The 15930-nt window shown below is 41.6% G+C and overlaps 1 protein-coding gene across 4 annotated transcripts; it reads right to left on the bottom strand.

Moving 5' to 3' along the window:
* Positions 1–6: 6 nt before the first annotated feature.
* LOC139390767 (ST3 beta-galactoside alpha-2,3-sialyltransferase 5) lies at positions 7–14802 on the bottom strand. Of its 4 annotated transcripts, XM_071138128.1 has the most exons (9): positions 14748–14802; positions 14475–14665; positions 6832–6937; positions 6318–6441; positions 5350–5681; positions 4547–4733; positions 4196–4354; positions 1424–2418; positions 7–1088 (listed from the first exon to the last, which is right to left on the bottom strand). In XM_071138128.1, exons 3-8 carry the CDS (start codon positions 6861–6863, stop codon positions 2161–2163), a joined length of 1092 nt encoding a protein of 363 aa, XP_070994229.1. In that variant the 5' UTR covers positions 6864–6937; positions 14475–14665; positions 14748–14802; the 3' UTR covers positions 7–1088; positions 1424–2160. The 4 variants fall into 4 exon arrangements, with proteins under 4 accessions (XP_070994229.1, XP_070994227.1, XP_070994228.1 ...); XM_071138126.1 differs by having other exon boundaries at positions 14475–14802; XM_071138127.1 differs by lacking the exon at positions 14748–14802 and having other exon boundaries at positions 1473–2418; positions 14475–14726.
* Positions 14803–15930: the final 1128 nt, after the last annotated feature.

Here is a 15930-nt window from a genome sequence, read left to right as displayed (position 1 = left end):
CTTATATGCTGATGATATTATTTTAATGGCAGAAACTGAACAAGACCTACAGAAAATGGTGTTATGTACAGTCAATTGTTGCAAAAGATGGAGACGCATGATCAATCAGAAAAACATACAGATATTGCATTTTAGAAAACCGGGTACCAAGAGAAGTGTTTTTCAGGTGTGTTTTGGTGAAGAAATGCAAGGTTACTATCAATTAACATATGACCTTTCTATACGGCACATCTGCCCGGGCCGACTCAGCAAGTAGAGCTCCTGGGGGAGTTCTAGGAAAAACAAAACCACTCAAAGATATTGGTTATGCTACGTATTCCAAACTGTATCAGACATGCGTGTGTCCTGTCTTGGACTATTCAGCAGGAGTGTGGGGTGCTAAGAGGCATCTCAAAAATGAACACGTCCATAACAGAGCAGTACGTTATTTTTTTAGGTCTCCACAAGTTTGCACCTATACTGGAAATAACTGGGACATGGGCTGGGATTCCTGTGAGGTGAGATGGAAGGCGTGTATGGTGAGACTTTGGAATAGACTGTTGGATATGCCAATTGCCAGAATAGCCAGCAGCGTTTTTCAATGGGATCTCTCCATAGGGGGAGCCTGGACAACTGAAATGTCTGACATTTTCCAACAGTCTGACTGTGAACAGTTGTACGAAAACCAAATGAAGTGAGACATAGACGCTATTAAAACACAACTGATGATGCAATATGAAAAGAAATACGTGGAGGAGATGAATCATAAACCCTTTCATTAAGGGGGAATTTCTGTGTAAGAAATATAATGTACAACCTCCCGAAAAGCAAGAGATCGCTATGTAAGATTAGGGATATTGCCTCTGCGTATTGAAATAGGTAAGATCAGGGATATTGTCTGTGTATTGAAACAGGTCGGTATTGTGGTGAAATGGAAGAGAAAACACCATGTAACTATTGTGACCTCAATGAAATAGAGAATTCTATTAATATGATCCTCTATGGCCCTTTCTACCACGTTATGCACGTGTCCTTATTCCAGAAAGCCCACCAGATATACCCTGGCATTATGTGGCTCAGCCATGAGGAGAAAGCCCACCAGATATACCCTGGCATTATGTGGCTCAGCCATGAGGAGAAAGCCCACCAAATATACCCCGGCATTATGTGGCTCAGCCATGAGGAGAAAGCCCACCAAATATACCCCGGCATTATGTGGCTCAGCCATGAGGAGAAAGCCCACCAAATATACCCTGGCATTATGTGGCTCAGCCATGAGGAGAAAGCCCACCAAATATACCCTGGCATTATGTGGCTCAGCCATGAGGAGAAAGCCCACCAAATATACCCCGGCATTATGTGGCTCAGCCATGAGGAGAAAGCCCACCAAATATACCCCGGCATTATGTGGCTCAGCCATGAGGAGAAAGCCCACCAAATATACCCTGGCATTATGTGGCTCAGCCATGAGGAGAAAGCCCACCAAATATAACCCGGCATTATGTGGCTCAGCCATGAGGAGAAAGCCCACCAAATATACCCTGGCATTATGTGGCTCAGCCATGAGGAGAAAATATAATTAGTACCGGCTCCCATCTTAGTCTAAGTCAAGCATTGAGAACATACATTATTATAATAAAAACAATCTAATAATTACATTAGAAAAATGTAAAAACACAACCAAATTCAGACATCTTGTGGACAAACTTAACATTCAACTTAAAATCGAAAGCATAAAAAGGATAATGTTAATTATCTGTTGTTAGTCCATCTGTTCATTCTTCACAATATTTATGGTAATGTTTGTACACTTTTTAGCATCAACTTTATGCTAAGATTTAATTAAGTAATTATACACTATCTCTTAATAAATACAAAAAAACATTTAAGTTTAGCAGTGATAATACTTCCCTTATAGAAGGATTTAGGCTTGTCATTTTCAACTGCGCAGGGGAGAAGTGTACAGCTTCACTGTTCCCCATCATGTCAGCACATCTAGTCCATGCAGATTCAATATGCTGGCATGCACTAGAACATAGAAGAGTTTGCAGTCAAGTCCCCAGATCCATAGACTCAATCAACTTTTTGAATTCCAGGGTGAAAAGTATTGGAATGATAAGTCAGTGGAAGGTAGATCGTTGGTGTGTCGCTAGCTGCGCTGCGGGCCCAGATCAGTCTCTTTCAGCTGGGGCAGAAGGTGCAGTGCAGGCCCCCTGTGAGGTCTGATACAGTCCCTTCCCTCACCAGGCTCTGGAGGAGAGCCCTTTCACGGTCCACGTTGTGCATGTTCTGCCCCAGCATAGCTGTCATGGGTATATTGTCATAGTAATGCAGGGGCGTCTCCTTCTGACTGAGGTTGTAACCAAAGCCTGCTAGGCTGACCTCGTCACACAGGTAGGTAGCCAGGTTGAGGGCTGAGATGCCCATGGTGGGCACGTTCTGCACAAAGAGAGAAAACAATGTCAAGTTACAGAGGACAGTGAATACAAAATGTACACTGCTCAAAAAAATAAAGGGAACACTAAAATAACACATCCTAGATCTGAATGGTTATTAAATACTTTTTTCTTTACATAGTTGAATGTGCTGACAACAAAATCACACAAAAATTATCAATGGAAATCAAATGTATCAACCCATGGAGGTCTGGATTTGGAGTCACACTCAAAATTAAAGTGGAAAACCACACTACAGGCTGATTCAACTTTGATGTAATGTCCTTAAAACAAGTCAAAATGAGGCTCAGTAATGTGTGTGGCCTCCACGTGCCTGTATGACCTCCCTACAACGCCTGGGCATGCTCCTGATGAGGTGGCGGATGGTCTCCTGAGGGATCTCCTCCCAGACCTGGACTAAAGCATCCGCCAATTCCTGGACAGTCTGTGGTGGGTTGGTGGATGGAGCGAGACATGATGTCCCAGATGTGCTCAATTGGATTCAGGTCTGGGGAATGGGCGGGCCAGTCCATAGCATCAATTCCTTCCTCTTGCAGGAACTGCTGACACACTCCAGCCACATGAGGTCTAGCATTGTCTTGCATTAGGAGGAACCCAGGGCCAACCGCACCAGCATATGGTCTCACAAGGGGTCTGAGGATCTCATCTCGGTACCTAATGGCAGTCAGGCTACCTCTGGCGAGCACATTGAGGGCTGTGCGGCCCCCCAAAGAAATGCCACCCCACATCATGACTGACCCACCGCCAAACCGGTCATGCTGGAAGATGTTGCAGGCAGCAGAACGTTCTCCACGGTGTCTCCAGACTGTCACGTGCTCAGTGTGAACCTGCTTTCATCTGTGAAGAACACAGGGCGCCAGTGGCGAATTTGCCAATCTTGGTGTTCTCTGGCAAATGCCAAACGTCCTGCACGGTGTTGGGCTGTAAGCACAACCCCCCACCTGTGGATGTCGGGCCCTCATACCACCCTCATGGAGTCTGTTTCTGACCGTTTGAGCAGACACATGCACATTTGTGGCCTGCTTGAGGTCATTTTGCAGGGCTCTGGCAGTGCTCCTCCTTGCACAAAGGCGGAGGTAGCGGTCCTGCTGCTGGGTTGTTGCCCTCCTACGGCCTCCTCCACATCTCCTGATGCATTCAAAAGTAACCAAAACATCAGCCAGGAAGCATAGGAACTGAGAAGTGGTCTGTGGTCCCCACCTGCAGAACCACTCCTTTATTGGGGGTGTCTTGCTAATTGCCTATAACTTCCACCTGTTGTCTATTCCATTTGCACAGCAGCATGTGACATTTATTGTCAGTGTTGCTTCCTAAGTGGACAGTTTGATTTCACAGAAGTGTGATTGACATTGTGTTGTTTAAGTGTTCCCTTTATTTTTTTTGAGCAGTGTATTAGAAAACAAGCACGGCCTTCTCCTGTGCTACAGGTAAAGATTGCTGCTGGTTGCTAGCAGAACAATCAGTTTACAGAAAAGGCATTGACACATTTTTTACACCCACAATTTGAACAGTCAATATTGAGTCTCCTTTATCTTGCCAGGGGATGGCAAAGATAAACATTCTACCAACTGGGATGATTATGTGCATAGAATGTCCGACTAGTAGAGAACTCTTCCAAAACGGCCCATTATGTCTATACATCAAAGCTTTTTTTATAATTGTTCCTTTAATTTCAGTTTAGTTAGGGTATGAATATGTTTTGTAAGTCTTCAGTGTAATGGTGTAATATGCACTGTTTAACTGGTGAAAGGTTGTCTGACCTGGTCCCAGCCCCAGAGGCGTTTCTGTGGGGAGGAGTAGGCTAACAGGTCCATCGCCATCTGCCTGATGATCTCCAGATTCAACAAACGGAACTTTGATAAGTCTACCGGAATCTTCTCTGGCACCTTCTGCCAGAAAAACAGCCAGTCCCAAAGGGACTGAAACAAAAACAAATCTAATGTTAGGTAAAGTAGTAGGCAGCGTCTGAATTTGCATTTCAAATCGCTCAGCCATGACTGTGCTCCTTATTAAAATTTCAACAACTATGCCTACACATGACCTAATTTCAGTCTCTTTTTCTTTAAATTAATATTTTGTTCATGTTTCTGGTGGTGGGCTTTACAACTCACAACTCTCTGTCTGTTGATCATTGCTCTGATCCACTTGAAGTCTACAGCCTTGTAGACCACCGCCACAAACTGCAGCTCAGGGTCCACATCTTCCCAGACCTTGGGGCTTCCCTCTGGGTAGCTCATCCGGATAGAGGTCCGGTTCCCCACGTCTTTACTGTAGTTCCTCAAAGGACCACTATTGAGCCTGTGGTGCAGTGAACAGAATGTCAACGTGACACAGGTCCACTCATGTAACCATTCACTCTTTGGATGAATCAACAATGATATACTATAACAGTTCTACTCTTCTTACTTAGAAATGTTATCATTATAGTGATGACTTCTGTTCCACAGAAAGTCTCATCCTGTTGATAAGCAGCAGGGGACGGCAGGTAACCTGATGGTTAGAGAGGCGAGCCAGCAACCAGAGGGTTGCTAGTTCGAATTCTGGGTCCAAAGTGGAAAATCTACCGGGAAGTAAGCTGGCAACCTGAGGGTTACTGGTATCAAATTCTAGATGCCATGCCTACCATTGTGCCTTGAGTAAAGCACTTAACCCCCCACAACAACTGCTCCCCGGTGCCTAGTGTGGCAGCTCTCCACACCTCTCCAAAGCCTGTATATGTACATGTATGTGTGCCTTACGGAGGGGTTGGGTTAAAAGCGGAAGTTATTTCGGTTGGACCTTGTATGCATTTGACCAATAAAGTGACCGTAATCTTAATGTGTGACAATAAATTGCCGGTCAAAGGTGAATTCACTGCCTGGTCTAGAGATGAGCCATTTGAAAATCCAGGTACACAAAGCAGGTGTAGTCTCACCTAATGACAACATCAAACTGGTCAAGCAGGGCGCCCAGCTCAAGGCCACGGAGGACTCCTCCATTTCCCAAGACCACACAGCGTCTGCACTCTTTCTTCAGCTGCTCTGGTTGAGCAGGGAGGAGGTTGAGGACATCCTTCAGTTTGTCATGCATGTCACGGAACCCGAATGGTGGGGGGTACTTGAACATCTCTCGAGTCAGCAGTGTGTCCCGCCACAGGAAAGGATCAGTCACATGACTAGAGCTCTGGAGCCTTGCTTCTACTCCCTTTCTGGCAAAGGCTGGTCTGCACTGGTTCGAAAGAACACCCCGTACAAAAGAGTGCACAAGCTGGAAAGATCATATAATTGTATCAAATGCACCACTATAAATAAACACATTAAAATTGATAAATCAATTTTTGGTCTTTTCAATTCATGATAACGACGCATTGATTCTTGAAGAATATAACTTATAAATGCCTCATGAGCTTAGCTCAACTGTACTATACACCCAAATCAGAACTCAAAATATAAGCTTGTTTTACTCCATTGTTTATAAACAATGTAATTGTAAACAAACACGGTATAGCCTCAAAACATGGTTAAAACTATAATTTTAACAACACGAATGGTTAGTCCTTGCACCCATATGGTTACATTTCTCCAGCCCCATCCCTGTGTTGTTGTTTGAACAGCAGATTACCCCTTTAATTTGGGGCTCCTGAAGTGGCGCAGCAGTCTAAGGCACTGCATCTCAGTGCAAGAGGCGTCATTACAGTCCTTGGTTCGTATCCAGCCTGTCTCACATCCGGACGTGATTGGGAGTCCCATACGGCGGCACACAATTGGCCCAGCGTCGTCCGGGTTTGGCCGTTTGTAATGTTCACATTGTAATAAGAACTTGTTCTTAACTGACTTGCCTAGTTAAATAAGATGATTATAAAGTCAACGCTGAACGGTTACAAACAAAGATGAAGAGCCTTACCTTTCGGTGGTTGGGATCCACGTGCCATGCCAAAGGCATCTGTGATTCAGTCTCAAACCAATTAAGGGTTACAACTGCCAGTAAGATCATCAACCCAAGGACCATCAAGGGCAACAACAAACGTCTGCAAGAATAATATGTTCACTGTTACACAGTTAACAATGCTTCTTTATATATAATATCATACATGATCATGACGTAATGCCTCCAGGACAAGTTATGTACAGTGTGCTTCTGAGCCAGGTAAGGAAATTAAGCTAGTATTTCTAAACAAATTTGTGGCTGCATGATGAAATGCCCATGAGCTCATTCCTGACACAGGGACATGCAAGCACCTGGAGTAGCCTAATAATAACTGAGTAACAACTGAATGACTGTACAGTGTGCCAGGTAAGGAAATTAAGCTAGTATTTTGTAAATTTAGGCAGTTGGAACTCTGTAAAACAGGGTTTCAATAGTCTTCATTTAGCTAGTAATTATTAATAAATAGGGTGAACAAGCTAACAATATGTACCTGTTGGAGCCACAACGCTTTGAAATCCTCATCTTGTTGTTGTCAGGAAGTAATGTGCCTCCCTCTGTCCTTAGCGCTGATTAGCCTGTTCCTCATGGGACAGTTCCTACACCCAGTAGCAGGTCAAAGGTAATGCAGCACAGCCAATCCAAAACAGTATGTGTGTGGGGTAAATCCATTTGAATTCAATCACTTTTTGAAAGCATCCCTTTGAATTTGAACGAAAGCTTCCATACACATTTGCCCATTGTAGAAGTGCTCAGAAAGTGACTCTTTGGATCTCAATGCAAAAACATTCAAGAGATAAAGGTGCTCAAAGTTGACCTATTTTGCATACCCCACCATACCATCTGACACCCATGTATTCATCACTGGAAAAAATAAACGGTTCAGATTTATATCACTTAAAAGTTTACAAACAACGTTATCCAACTATTTTATTATATATTTGAATTTAAAAAATAATAATTTTAATATAAAAAAAAAATATGCATAAATGTCCCCCAAAAAATTATCATATTCGCATATGCTGTAGCTTAAACCCTATTTAAAATCAGCTGAGGTTTTTGTGTTGTGCCTGCCGTCGGTTGAGACAACACCCTCTTGAATATAGGGTGGGTGTCATGTTTTGGCTAATAAAATGTACTAAAAGGGGAATACAATTGAGAAAAAAAAATTGACTTTCAAATGGTACCACAAAGATGGTTGGAGGTCCACACAAGAGAATGTTGACTTGAATGGAAACATCTGTTTTAAATTATACTGTCAATACTCCATAGGAAAAATATTGAAATATAGATAATAGAATAGACCATTTAAGTTTACATTCGACAGTGGGTGGACCAGCGGCCATCTTTATCCTAGAGATTACAAGTAAAACTGTCCATTCAATTTCAAATGGTGCACCAGCTAAATTGCAGTGGTCTTAAGGGATAAGTCCATTCTATTAATTATATTTATATGATTGAAATGACACTATATTGGATCACTCCAACATGGTATCTTTCCATTCGTCAGGATACATTCCGAGTAAGAATTTCAGATTAGTCCTGTGTACCAGGTAGTGCCGCCGCACTCCTTCCACCTCTTCCTTTTCACGGCTCATTACAGAGAGGATTTACTTGGTAAGAGCTCTATGTTAGAGTGTACAGTGCATTCGGAAAGTATTCAGACCACTTGACTTTTTCTACATGTTGTTATGCTACAGCCTTATTCTAAAATTGATTAAATTGTTTCCCCCCCTCCTCAATCTATCTACACACAATACTGGATAATGTCAAAGCAAAAACAGATTTTTAGAAATGTTTGCAAATGTATAAAAAAAAACAGAAATATAATATTTACATAACTATTCTGACCCTTTACTCAGTATTTTGTTGAAGCACCTTTGGCAGTGGTTAGAACCTCGAGTCTTCTTGGGTATGACACTACAAGATTGGCACACCTGTATTTGGGGGGTTTCTCCCATTCTTCTCTGAAGATCCTCTAAGCTGTCAGGTTGGATGGGGAACGTCGCTGCACAGCTATTTTCAGGTCTCTCCAGAGATGTTCGATCGGGTTCAAGTCCGGGCTCTGGCTGAGGCACTCAGGACATTCAGAGACTTGTGCCTAAGCCACTCCTACTTTGTCTTGGCTGTGTGCTTAGGGTCGTTGTCCTGTTGGAAGGTGAACCTTTGCCCCACTCTGAAATCCTGAGCTCTCTGGAGCAGGCTTTCATCAAATCAAAGTTCATTTGTCACGTGCGCCGAATTGGGTGGTAGGACACAATGCAAATAGTCTGGGTAGCCATTTGATAACCTGTTCAAGTCTTATGGCTTGGGGACCAAAAGGCTTCTGTTGAGAAGCCTTTTGGTCCTAGACTTGGCTCTCCGGTACCGCTTGCCACACGGTAGCAGAAAGAACAGTCTATGACTGGGGTCTTTGACAATTTTTAGGGCCTTCCTCTGACACCGCCTGGTGTAGAGGCTCTGGGTGGCACGCACTACCCTCTGTAGCGCCTTACGGTCAGAGGCAGTAATGCAACCAGTCAGGTATTGCAGCTGTAGAAACTTTTGAGGATCTGAGGACCCATGCCAAATCTTTTCAATCTCCCGGGGGGGGGGAATAGGTTTTATCATGCCCTCTTCACGACTGTCTTGGTGTGCTTGGACCATGTTAGTTTGTTGGCGATGTGGACGCCAAGGAACTTGAAGCTCACAACCTGCTCCACGACAGCCCCATCGATGAGAATGGGGGCGTGCTCTGTCCTCCTTTTCCTGTAGTCCACAATCTCCTTTGTCTTGATCATGTTGAGGGATAGGTTGTTATTCAGGCACCACCCAGCCAGGTCTCTGACCTCCCTATAGGCTCTTGTCGTTGTCAGTGATCAGGCCTACCATTGTGGTGTCCTCTGCAAACTTAATGATGGTGTTGGAGTTGTGCTTTGCCATGCAGTTGTGGGTGAACCGGGAGTACAGGAGGGGACTGAGCACTCACCCCTGAGGGGCTCCAGTGTTGAGGATCAGTGTGGCAGATGTGTTGCTACCTACCCTCACCACCTGGGGGCGGCCCATCAGGAAGTCCAGGATCCAGTTGCAGAGGGAGGTGTTTAGTCCCAGGATCCTTAGCTTAGTGATGAACTTTGAGGGCACTATGGTGTTGAACGCTGAGCTGTAGTCAATGAATAGCATTCTCACGTAGGTGTTCCTTTTGTCCAGGTGGGAAAGGGAAGTGTGGAGTGCAATAGAGATGGCATCATCTGTGGATCTGTTTGAGCGGTATGCAAATTGGAGTGGGTCCAGGGTTTCTGGGATAATGGTGTTAATGTGAGCCATTACCAGCCTTTCAAAGCACTTCATGGCTACGAACGTGAGTGCTACGGGTCTGTAGTCATTTAGGCAGGTTACCTTAGTGTTCTTGATCTACATATCGGAGTGATTCAATAGCTCACATACGTAACCTTTGTTCTCCTGTATTCAATAGCATGTTGTCTCAACTGATGGTGGGAAAGACACAAAAACCTCAGATGCAGTCCAAACACGTTAATTTTACTTCCTTTACACACTTTTCCTCGGGGGAATCCCCATCAAAAATGGATGCAGTTGGATTGCCATTTTAAGTGGTAGTCCAATTCACAAACATTGCCCCCTCTGCCCTCGATTTAGTTTGAGGAAGCGAATGAAGAACTTTGATCAATTGTGGGGTTGATATGACCCAAAATTCAATTCAAACATGACCAATTTAAATCAACATAGCTACATTTTTGGCATGTGAGAACAAAATGACTCAAGCTTGCTAAAACACACACACACACACACACACACATACATACATACATACATACATACATACATACATACATACATACATAAACCCCTTTCTGTGTTTAAACATTGCAGCACGAAGGCGATGCGCGCAAGTGGATGGCAGAACAAGAGTTCTTATAGAACACCAGCTAAAATAAAAGCTTCTATTTACATGTTGCTTGTGCGTGCATTTCACACTACTTTTGGATTATAATTGGATTTTAAGGCTCGTATGAATGTCCTGCTTTATAGAATGTTGGTGTCATCATCGCAAATCAACTGCATTATACTTTTAAAAACACTTCAACCTCACCCAGCAAAATGGCTCTTGGTATAGCTTTTGCTACAGCCTATATCAATGAGTGTTAGCATCTAGCTAACAACTTCTGCATCCAAAAGTTATTTTGGAAAGAGCACAACCAAATACCTTAGCAACTGTTCAAGAAAGAAAAACAACATCATTGTAAGCGTAAAAATTGTGTTTAAAAGTAACAAGTCTAGATTAAAGTTATGTTGAATGGGCGCAGATGGCGATGGCCTTCTTACAGCCACTTTTAAATTTTTTTAAAATTAATAACAAATCAATACATAAAGCACGAGGGAACACAAGCATACATAGATTACAAACAAGACAATCGAGCTAGGGGGTACAATATCACATTACAATTACACAAGGACCTTAAGGGACATGCATATACTTACAATTCTAACAGCTTTTTTGTTAGTAGAGCATTTAACCATCTTAAAATACAGTTCAATTTCTTTTTGTAGGGTAAGAAAATGTGGTTTTCTGTTTGTAAATTTACATTTGTGTATATGAAATTTGGCCAAAAGAATAATGAAATTAATTACATAAAAATGATTCCGCTTATTTCTATTGTATGTAAAGAATCCAAACAGTACATCTCTCCACAATAGTGTAAAATCTTCATAAATGTGTTCAATTATAAACCTACTGATGTCTTGCCACAGTTTTCTTACATGCATACAATGCCAAAAAAGACGCAAAACTGTTTCTGGGTGGTCATTACAAAAGGAGCAATTTGAGTTGATGTTTTCCTTAAACTTCTTCATATAGTGGTTGGCAGGATAATATTTATAAATAATTTTAAAGGAAACTTCCTTAATTTTGTTAACAAGTAGGAATGTGTGTGGCAACATCCAAACTTTTTTCCAACAGATATTATCAATAAATCCATTCCAATAAGGCATGACATCTTATGTTGTATCTACAACATCCTGCTGAAACAAGGATCATATCGCTCTGTTGTTGAATGGACCAAAAGAGAAACAAATCTTTCCTACTGATGAGTCAACAGGGTCAATAGAAGGTAGGCTCTGAGGGTCAGGGTCAGGTCATGTTCCTGAATAACATAGCAACACCTGAGGGAATGGCATCTAAAACAATTGCAAAATCTTTAGGTGTTACAGGGACCTTGTAAAGTGATAAGAATTCTTTATAACTGAGTAAAATACCCTCTGCATTCTTACAGCCACCAAGAGTCGCGCACATCTGTGCGTGACGTCAGTGTGTCGTGTACTGGAAAAGGGTCAATATAGATTACATTGATTTTGGCGTTGTTAAATGCGAAATTTGCGTAGTCTCGTAGTGAGGAGCCTATAAAAACGTTGCTAGCTTCAAAAACATTTTTTTTTTTAAATGGGGGGGGGGGGGGGGGGGGGGTATTCTGAAATGTATTGGAATAAATGACCAAGTTATAAAACTAGCTAGCCAGCTATGGGTAACTGTAGCTAGCTACCTGACAGGAGTGTGAGCGACTTTAGGCTGCTAGGTATATTTATAGCTTTAGGTTGGTTGTTTTTAAGCTCAACTTAAAGACTTCCACCAAGGACGTTACCTCTCCGATCATCACTCTCCCTCGCTTGGGTAAGCGACATTTGAGGTACACTCGGATGTGACGATATAAAATGTCATTCAGGGGGTGAGGGTTCAGGTCCGAGGGCTCTTCGCGTTTGGATTGTAGCGATGTAAAGTAGGTTCAGGTGCTTTCAATAACTGTGAACTTGGGAAAAAAAACATGACGTCAGTGTTCGTCAGGTCGGAAAATCGGAGATCTAGAATGAACATAGCTGGTAAAGAAATTATTATAAACCAGCTGGCTGACGATACTACACTTTTTCTGAAAGACACTAACCAAATTCCCATATCGATCAATGTGATACAATCCTTTTCCAAAGCGTCTTAGCATTAATAAATGTGAACTCATGGCTGTCAAAGATTTTGTGACACCTTCATATTATGGTCTTAAAGAAAAAAGAACAATTTACATATTTAGGCATAACCATAAAAAAAAAGAGAGGCTTACCAAATTTTAACCCTCTTATTAAAAATACCCAGAAGAAGCTAAATCAATGGCTACAGAGGGACTTATCTTTAAAAGGAAGAGTCCTAATAACCAAGGCTGAAGGTATCTCTAGACTAACATATGGCGCTCTATCTTTATATCTTGATGGTAAAATAAGCAAGGAGATAGACCAGATGCTTTTAAACTTTCTGTGGAGAAACCGTACCCATTACATTAGGAAAAAACTGTTGTAATGAACACTTATGAGAATGGTGGACTGAATTTTCTGGACTTTACTACTTTAAATAATACTTTTAAGAACAATTGGACAAAACAATTCCTAAGAAGACCCACTTCTATCTGTAATTTTATTCCTCATCATGTCTTCTCTACTTTTGGTGGCCTTAACTTCATGTTGCAATTATAATATTGACAAAATTCCAGTGAAACTTTCTGCTTTTAAATCGGCAGGATTTCTTGTCATGGTCCTTAATTTATAAACATTTTTTCTCCACAAAGATATTATATGGAATAATCAGAATATATTGTATAAAAATACTTCTTTGTTTTTAGAATATTGGTTCCGAAATAATATCCTATTGGTGAGCCAACTGGTAAATGCAGAGGGTCTTTTACTCAGTTATAAGGAATTCTTATCACTTTACAAGGTCCCTGTAACACCTAAAGATTTTGCAATTGTTTTAGATGCCATTCCCTCAGGTGTTGCTCTGTTATTCAGGAACGTGTCAAGACCTGACCCTCAGAGCCTACCTTCTATTGACCCTTTTGACTCATCAGTAGGAAGGATTTGTTTCTCTTTTGGTCTATTCAACAACAGAGCGATAAGAACCTTGTTTCAGCAGGATGTTGTATACCTTATGTCATACCTTATTGGAATGGATTTATTGATATCTGTTGGAAAAAAGTTTGGATGTTGCCACACACATACCTACTTGTTAACAAAATTAAGGAAGTTTCCTTTAAAATTATTCATAAATATTATCCTGCCAACCACTATATGAAGAAATTTAATGAAAACATCAACTCAAATTTCTCCTTCTGTAATGACCACCCAGAAACAATGTTGATCTTTTTAAGAAAACTGTGGCAAGACATCAGATTTATAATTGAACACTTTTATGAAGGTCTTACACGATTGTGGAGAGATGTACTGCTTGGATTCTTTACCTACGATAGGAATAAGCCAAAACATTTTTATGTTTAATTCATTTCATTATTCTTTTGTTCAAATTTAATATTCACAAATGTAAATTTACAAACAAACATTTTTATTTTCTTACCCCACAAAAATAAATTGAACTGTATTTTAAGACAACAAAAAAGCTGTTACACTTATAATTCTATATATGTCCTTAAGGTCCTTGTGTAATGTGATATTGTACCCCCTAGCTCAATTGTCCATTGTAAAGATGCCTCAGGTTCCGAGTTGGATTTTCAAGTCGGACCATTCAAAACGATTTTCTCCAGTTAGAGCTTGTATTTTTTCCGAGTTCCCGGCTTAAACGTACGATTATATAAACAAATAAGAGTTTGTTTTTTTAGACGTTAAAGGTTTAAATTTGTATTTATTTTAAATTATTTTCTAAATCGTTAGACAACCACTTTGTACGCTTTTTATTGATAGCAAACGCAACCGTTTAGCTATATTTTCCAGTGATGAAGTATGTCCAAGTCTCATGGTATGGCGGTGTATGCAAAATAAGTCAACTGAGCACCTTTAACTAGTCCTGAATGTTTTGGCACGATGTCAAAAAAAACAATTGAATTCCAATGGATTTACCCTATGGCTTGACAGTTGGTTAGCTACTGAAGCCCACAGCTAGATAGCAAACGTTAACGCCCTAAAATATGTCTGGGAAGATCACGTATTTAACGTAACATAGGGAATCGAAAAAGTCCAAAATCCAAGGCAACGTGTTATTTTGACACAAACGGTTACGCGCTAGCTAACGTTAGTTAGCTTTTATCATACTATCTATCACCAGCAAGCGAACGTTGGATGCTTATTTAGCCAGCTACTGTAACTACTTACCCATCAGCGGACGTTTATAAGCAGTCATCTTGACGGTATAATGAATGTTCACGTTATCTGACAATATGTTATTTGATGTAGCCAGCAACAGTAACGTTGATAATCATGGAAGGGACGTGGTTGTCACGAGTAGCCACAAAGTAATAATTATGACTAACCCCTTCTATTTCTACAATGTATCTTCTTAAAGCCTGGTTTTAAAGATTAGCCTAATCACACTGCTAGCATTATGCCTAACCGTAAATTTACCCCCAAAAAGCAGGGTTTTCATACATTTTTACGACAGCCAATATAGCGACTTTGTAGCTGTGGTAACTAGTGGGAAGTCGTACTAATCTGCATGAGCAGGGAGCAGATTCATAATTGCTTCCGGTATGTGACCTATCCTTCAAAATAAAAGACCACCCATAGCTTCTTATACCTCAGTGACCCAGAAATGTTGGTCTGTGGATGTACACACTTTCATAGAATTACATATAATAGCCACAGCCATAATAACCTAATAATACATTTTAATAACAACCTCAGCCACGCTCAAGGTGTTAAATGATATCATCACTGCCATCGATAAGAGACATTAGTGTGCAGCCGTATTCATCGACCTGGCCAAGGCTCTCGACTCTGTCAATCACCACATTATTGGCAGATTCAACAGCCTTGGTTTCTCAAATGATTGCCTCGCTTGGTTCACCAACTACTTCTCAGATAGAGTTCAGTGTGTCAAACCGGAGGGCCTGTTGTCCGGACCTCTGGCAGTCTCTATGGGGGTGCCACAGGGTTCAATTCTCGGGCCGACTCTTCTCTGTATACATCAATGATGTCGCTCTTGCTGCTGGTGATTCTCTGATCCACCTCTACGCAGACGACACCATTCTGTATACTTCAGGCCCTTCTTTGGACACTGTTAACTAACTTCCAGACGAGCTTCAATGCCATACAACTCTCCTTCCGTGGCCTCCAACTGCAATTAAATGCAAGAAAAACTAAATGCATGCTCTTCAACCAACCACTGCCCGCACCTGCCCCCTCGTCCAGCATCACTACTCTGGACGGCTCCGACTTAGAATATGTGGACAACTACAAATACCTAGGTGTCTGGTTAGACTGTAAACTCTCCTTCCAGACTCACATTAAGCATCTCCAATCCAAAATTAAATCTAGAATCGGCTTCCTATTTCACAACAAAGCATCCTTCCCTCATGCTGCCAAACATACCCTCGTAAAACTGACTATCCTACCGATCCTCGACTTCGGCGATGTCATTTATAAAATAGCCTCCAACACTCTACTCAACAAAATGGATGCAGTCTATCACAGTGCCATCCGTTTTGTCACCAAAGCCCCATATACTACCCACCACTGCGACCTGTATGCTCTCGTTGGCTGGCCCTTGCTTCATACTCGTCGCCAAACCCACTGGCTCTGCTAGGTAAAGCCGAGCCTTATCTCAGCTCAC

Source organism: Oncorhynchus clarkii, chromosome 31, assembly GCF_045791955.1.
Source record: "Oncorhynchus clarkii lewisi isolate Uvic-CL-2024 chromosome 31, UVic_Ocla_1.0, whole genome shotgun sequence".
NCBI classification, from domain to species: domain Eukaryota; kingdom Metazoa; phylum Chordata; class Actinopteri; order Salmoniformes; family Salmonidae; genus Oncorhynchus; species Oncorhynchus clarkii.
The sequence above is the reverse complement of the archived record's forward strand: the minus strand, read 5'-3'. Positions and strand labels throughout refer to the sequence as shown.

Coding starts and splice junctions, on each gene's coding strand:
- LOC139390767 (XM_071138126.1), bottom strand. CDS start 6,863: ATGAGGATTTCAAAGCGTTGTGGCTCCAACAG. Junction 5,682..6,317: donor TGGATCCCAACCACCGAAAG/GTAAGGCTCTTC, acceptor TGATCTTTCCAG/CTTGTGCACTCTTTTGTACG. Junction 4,734..5,349: donor CAGTTTGATGTTGTCATTAG/GTGAGACTACAC, acceptor ACTGCACCACAG/GCTCAATAGTGGTCCTTTGA.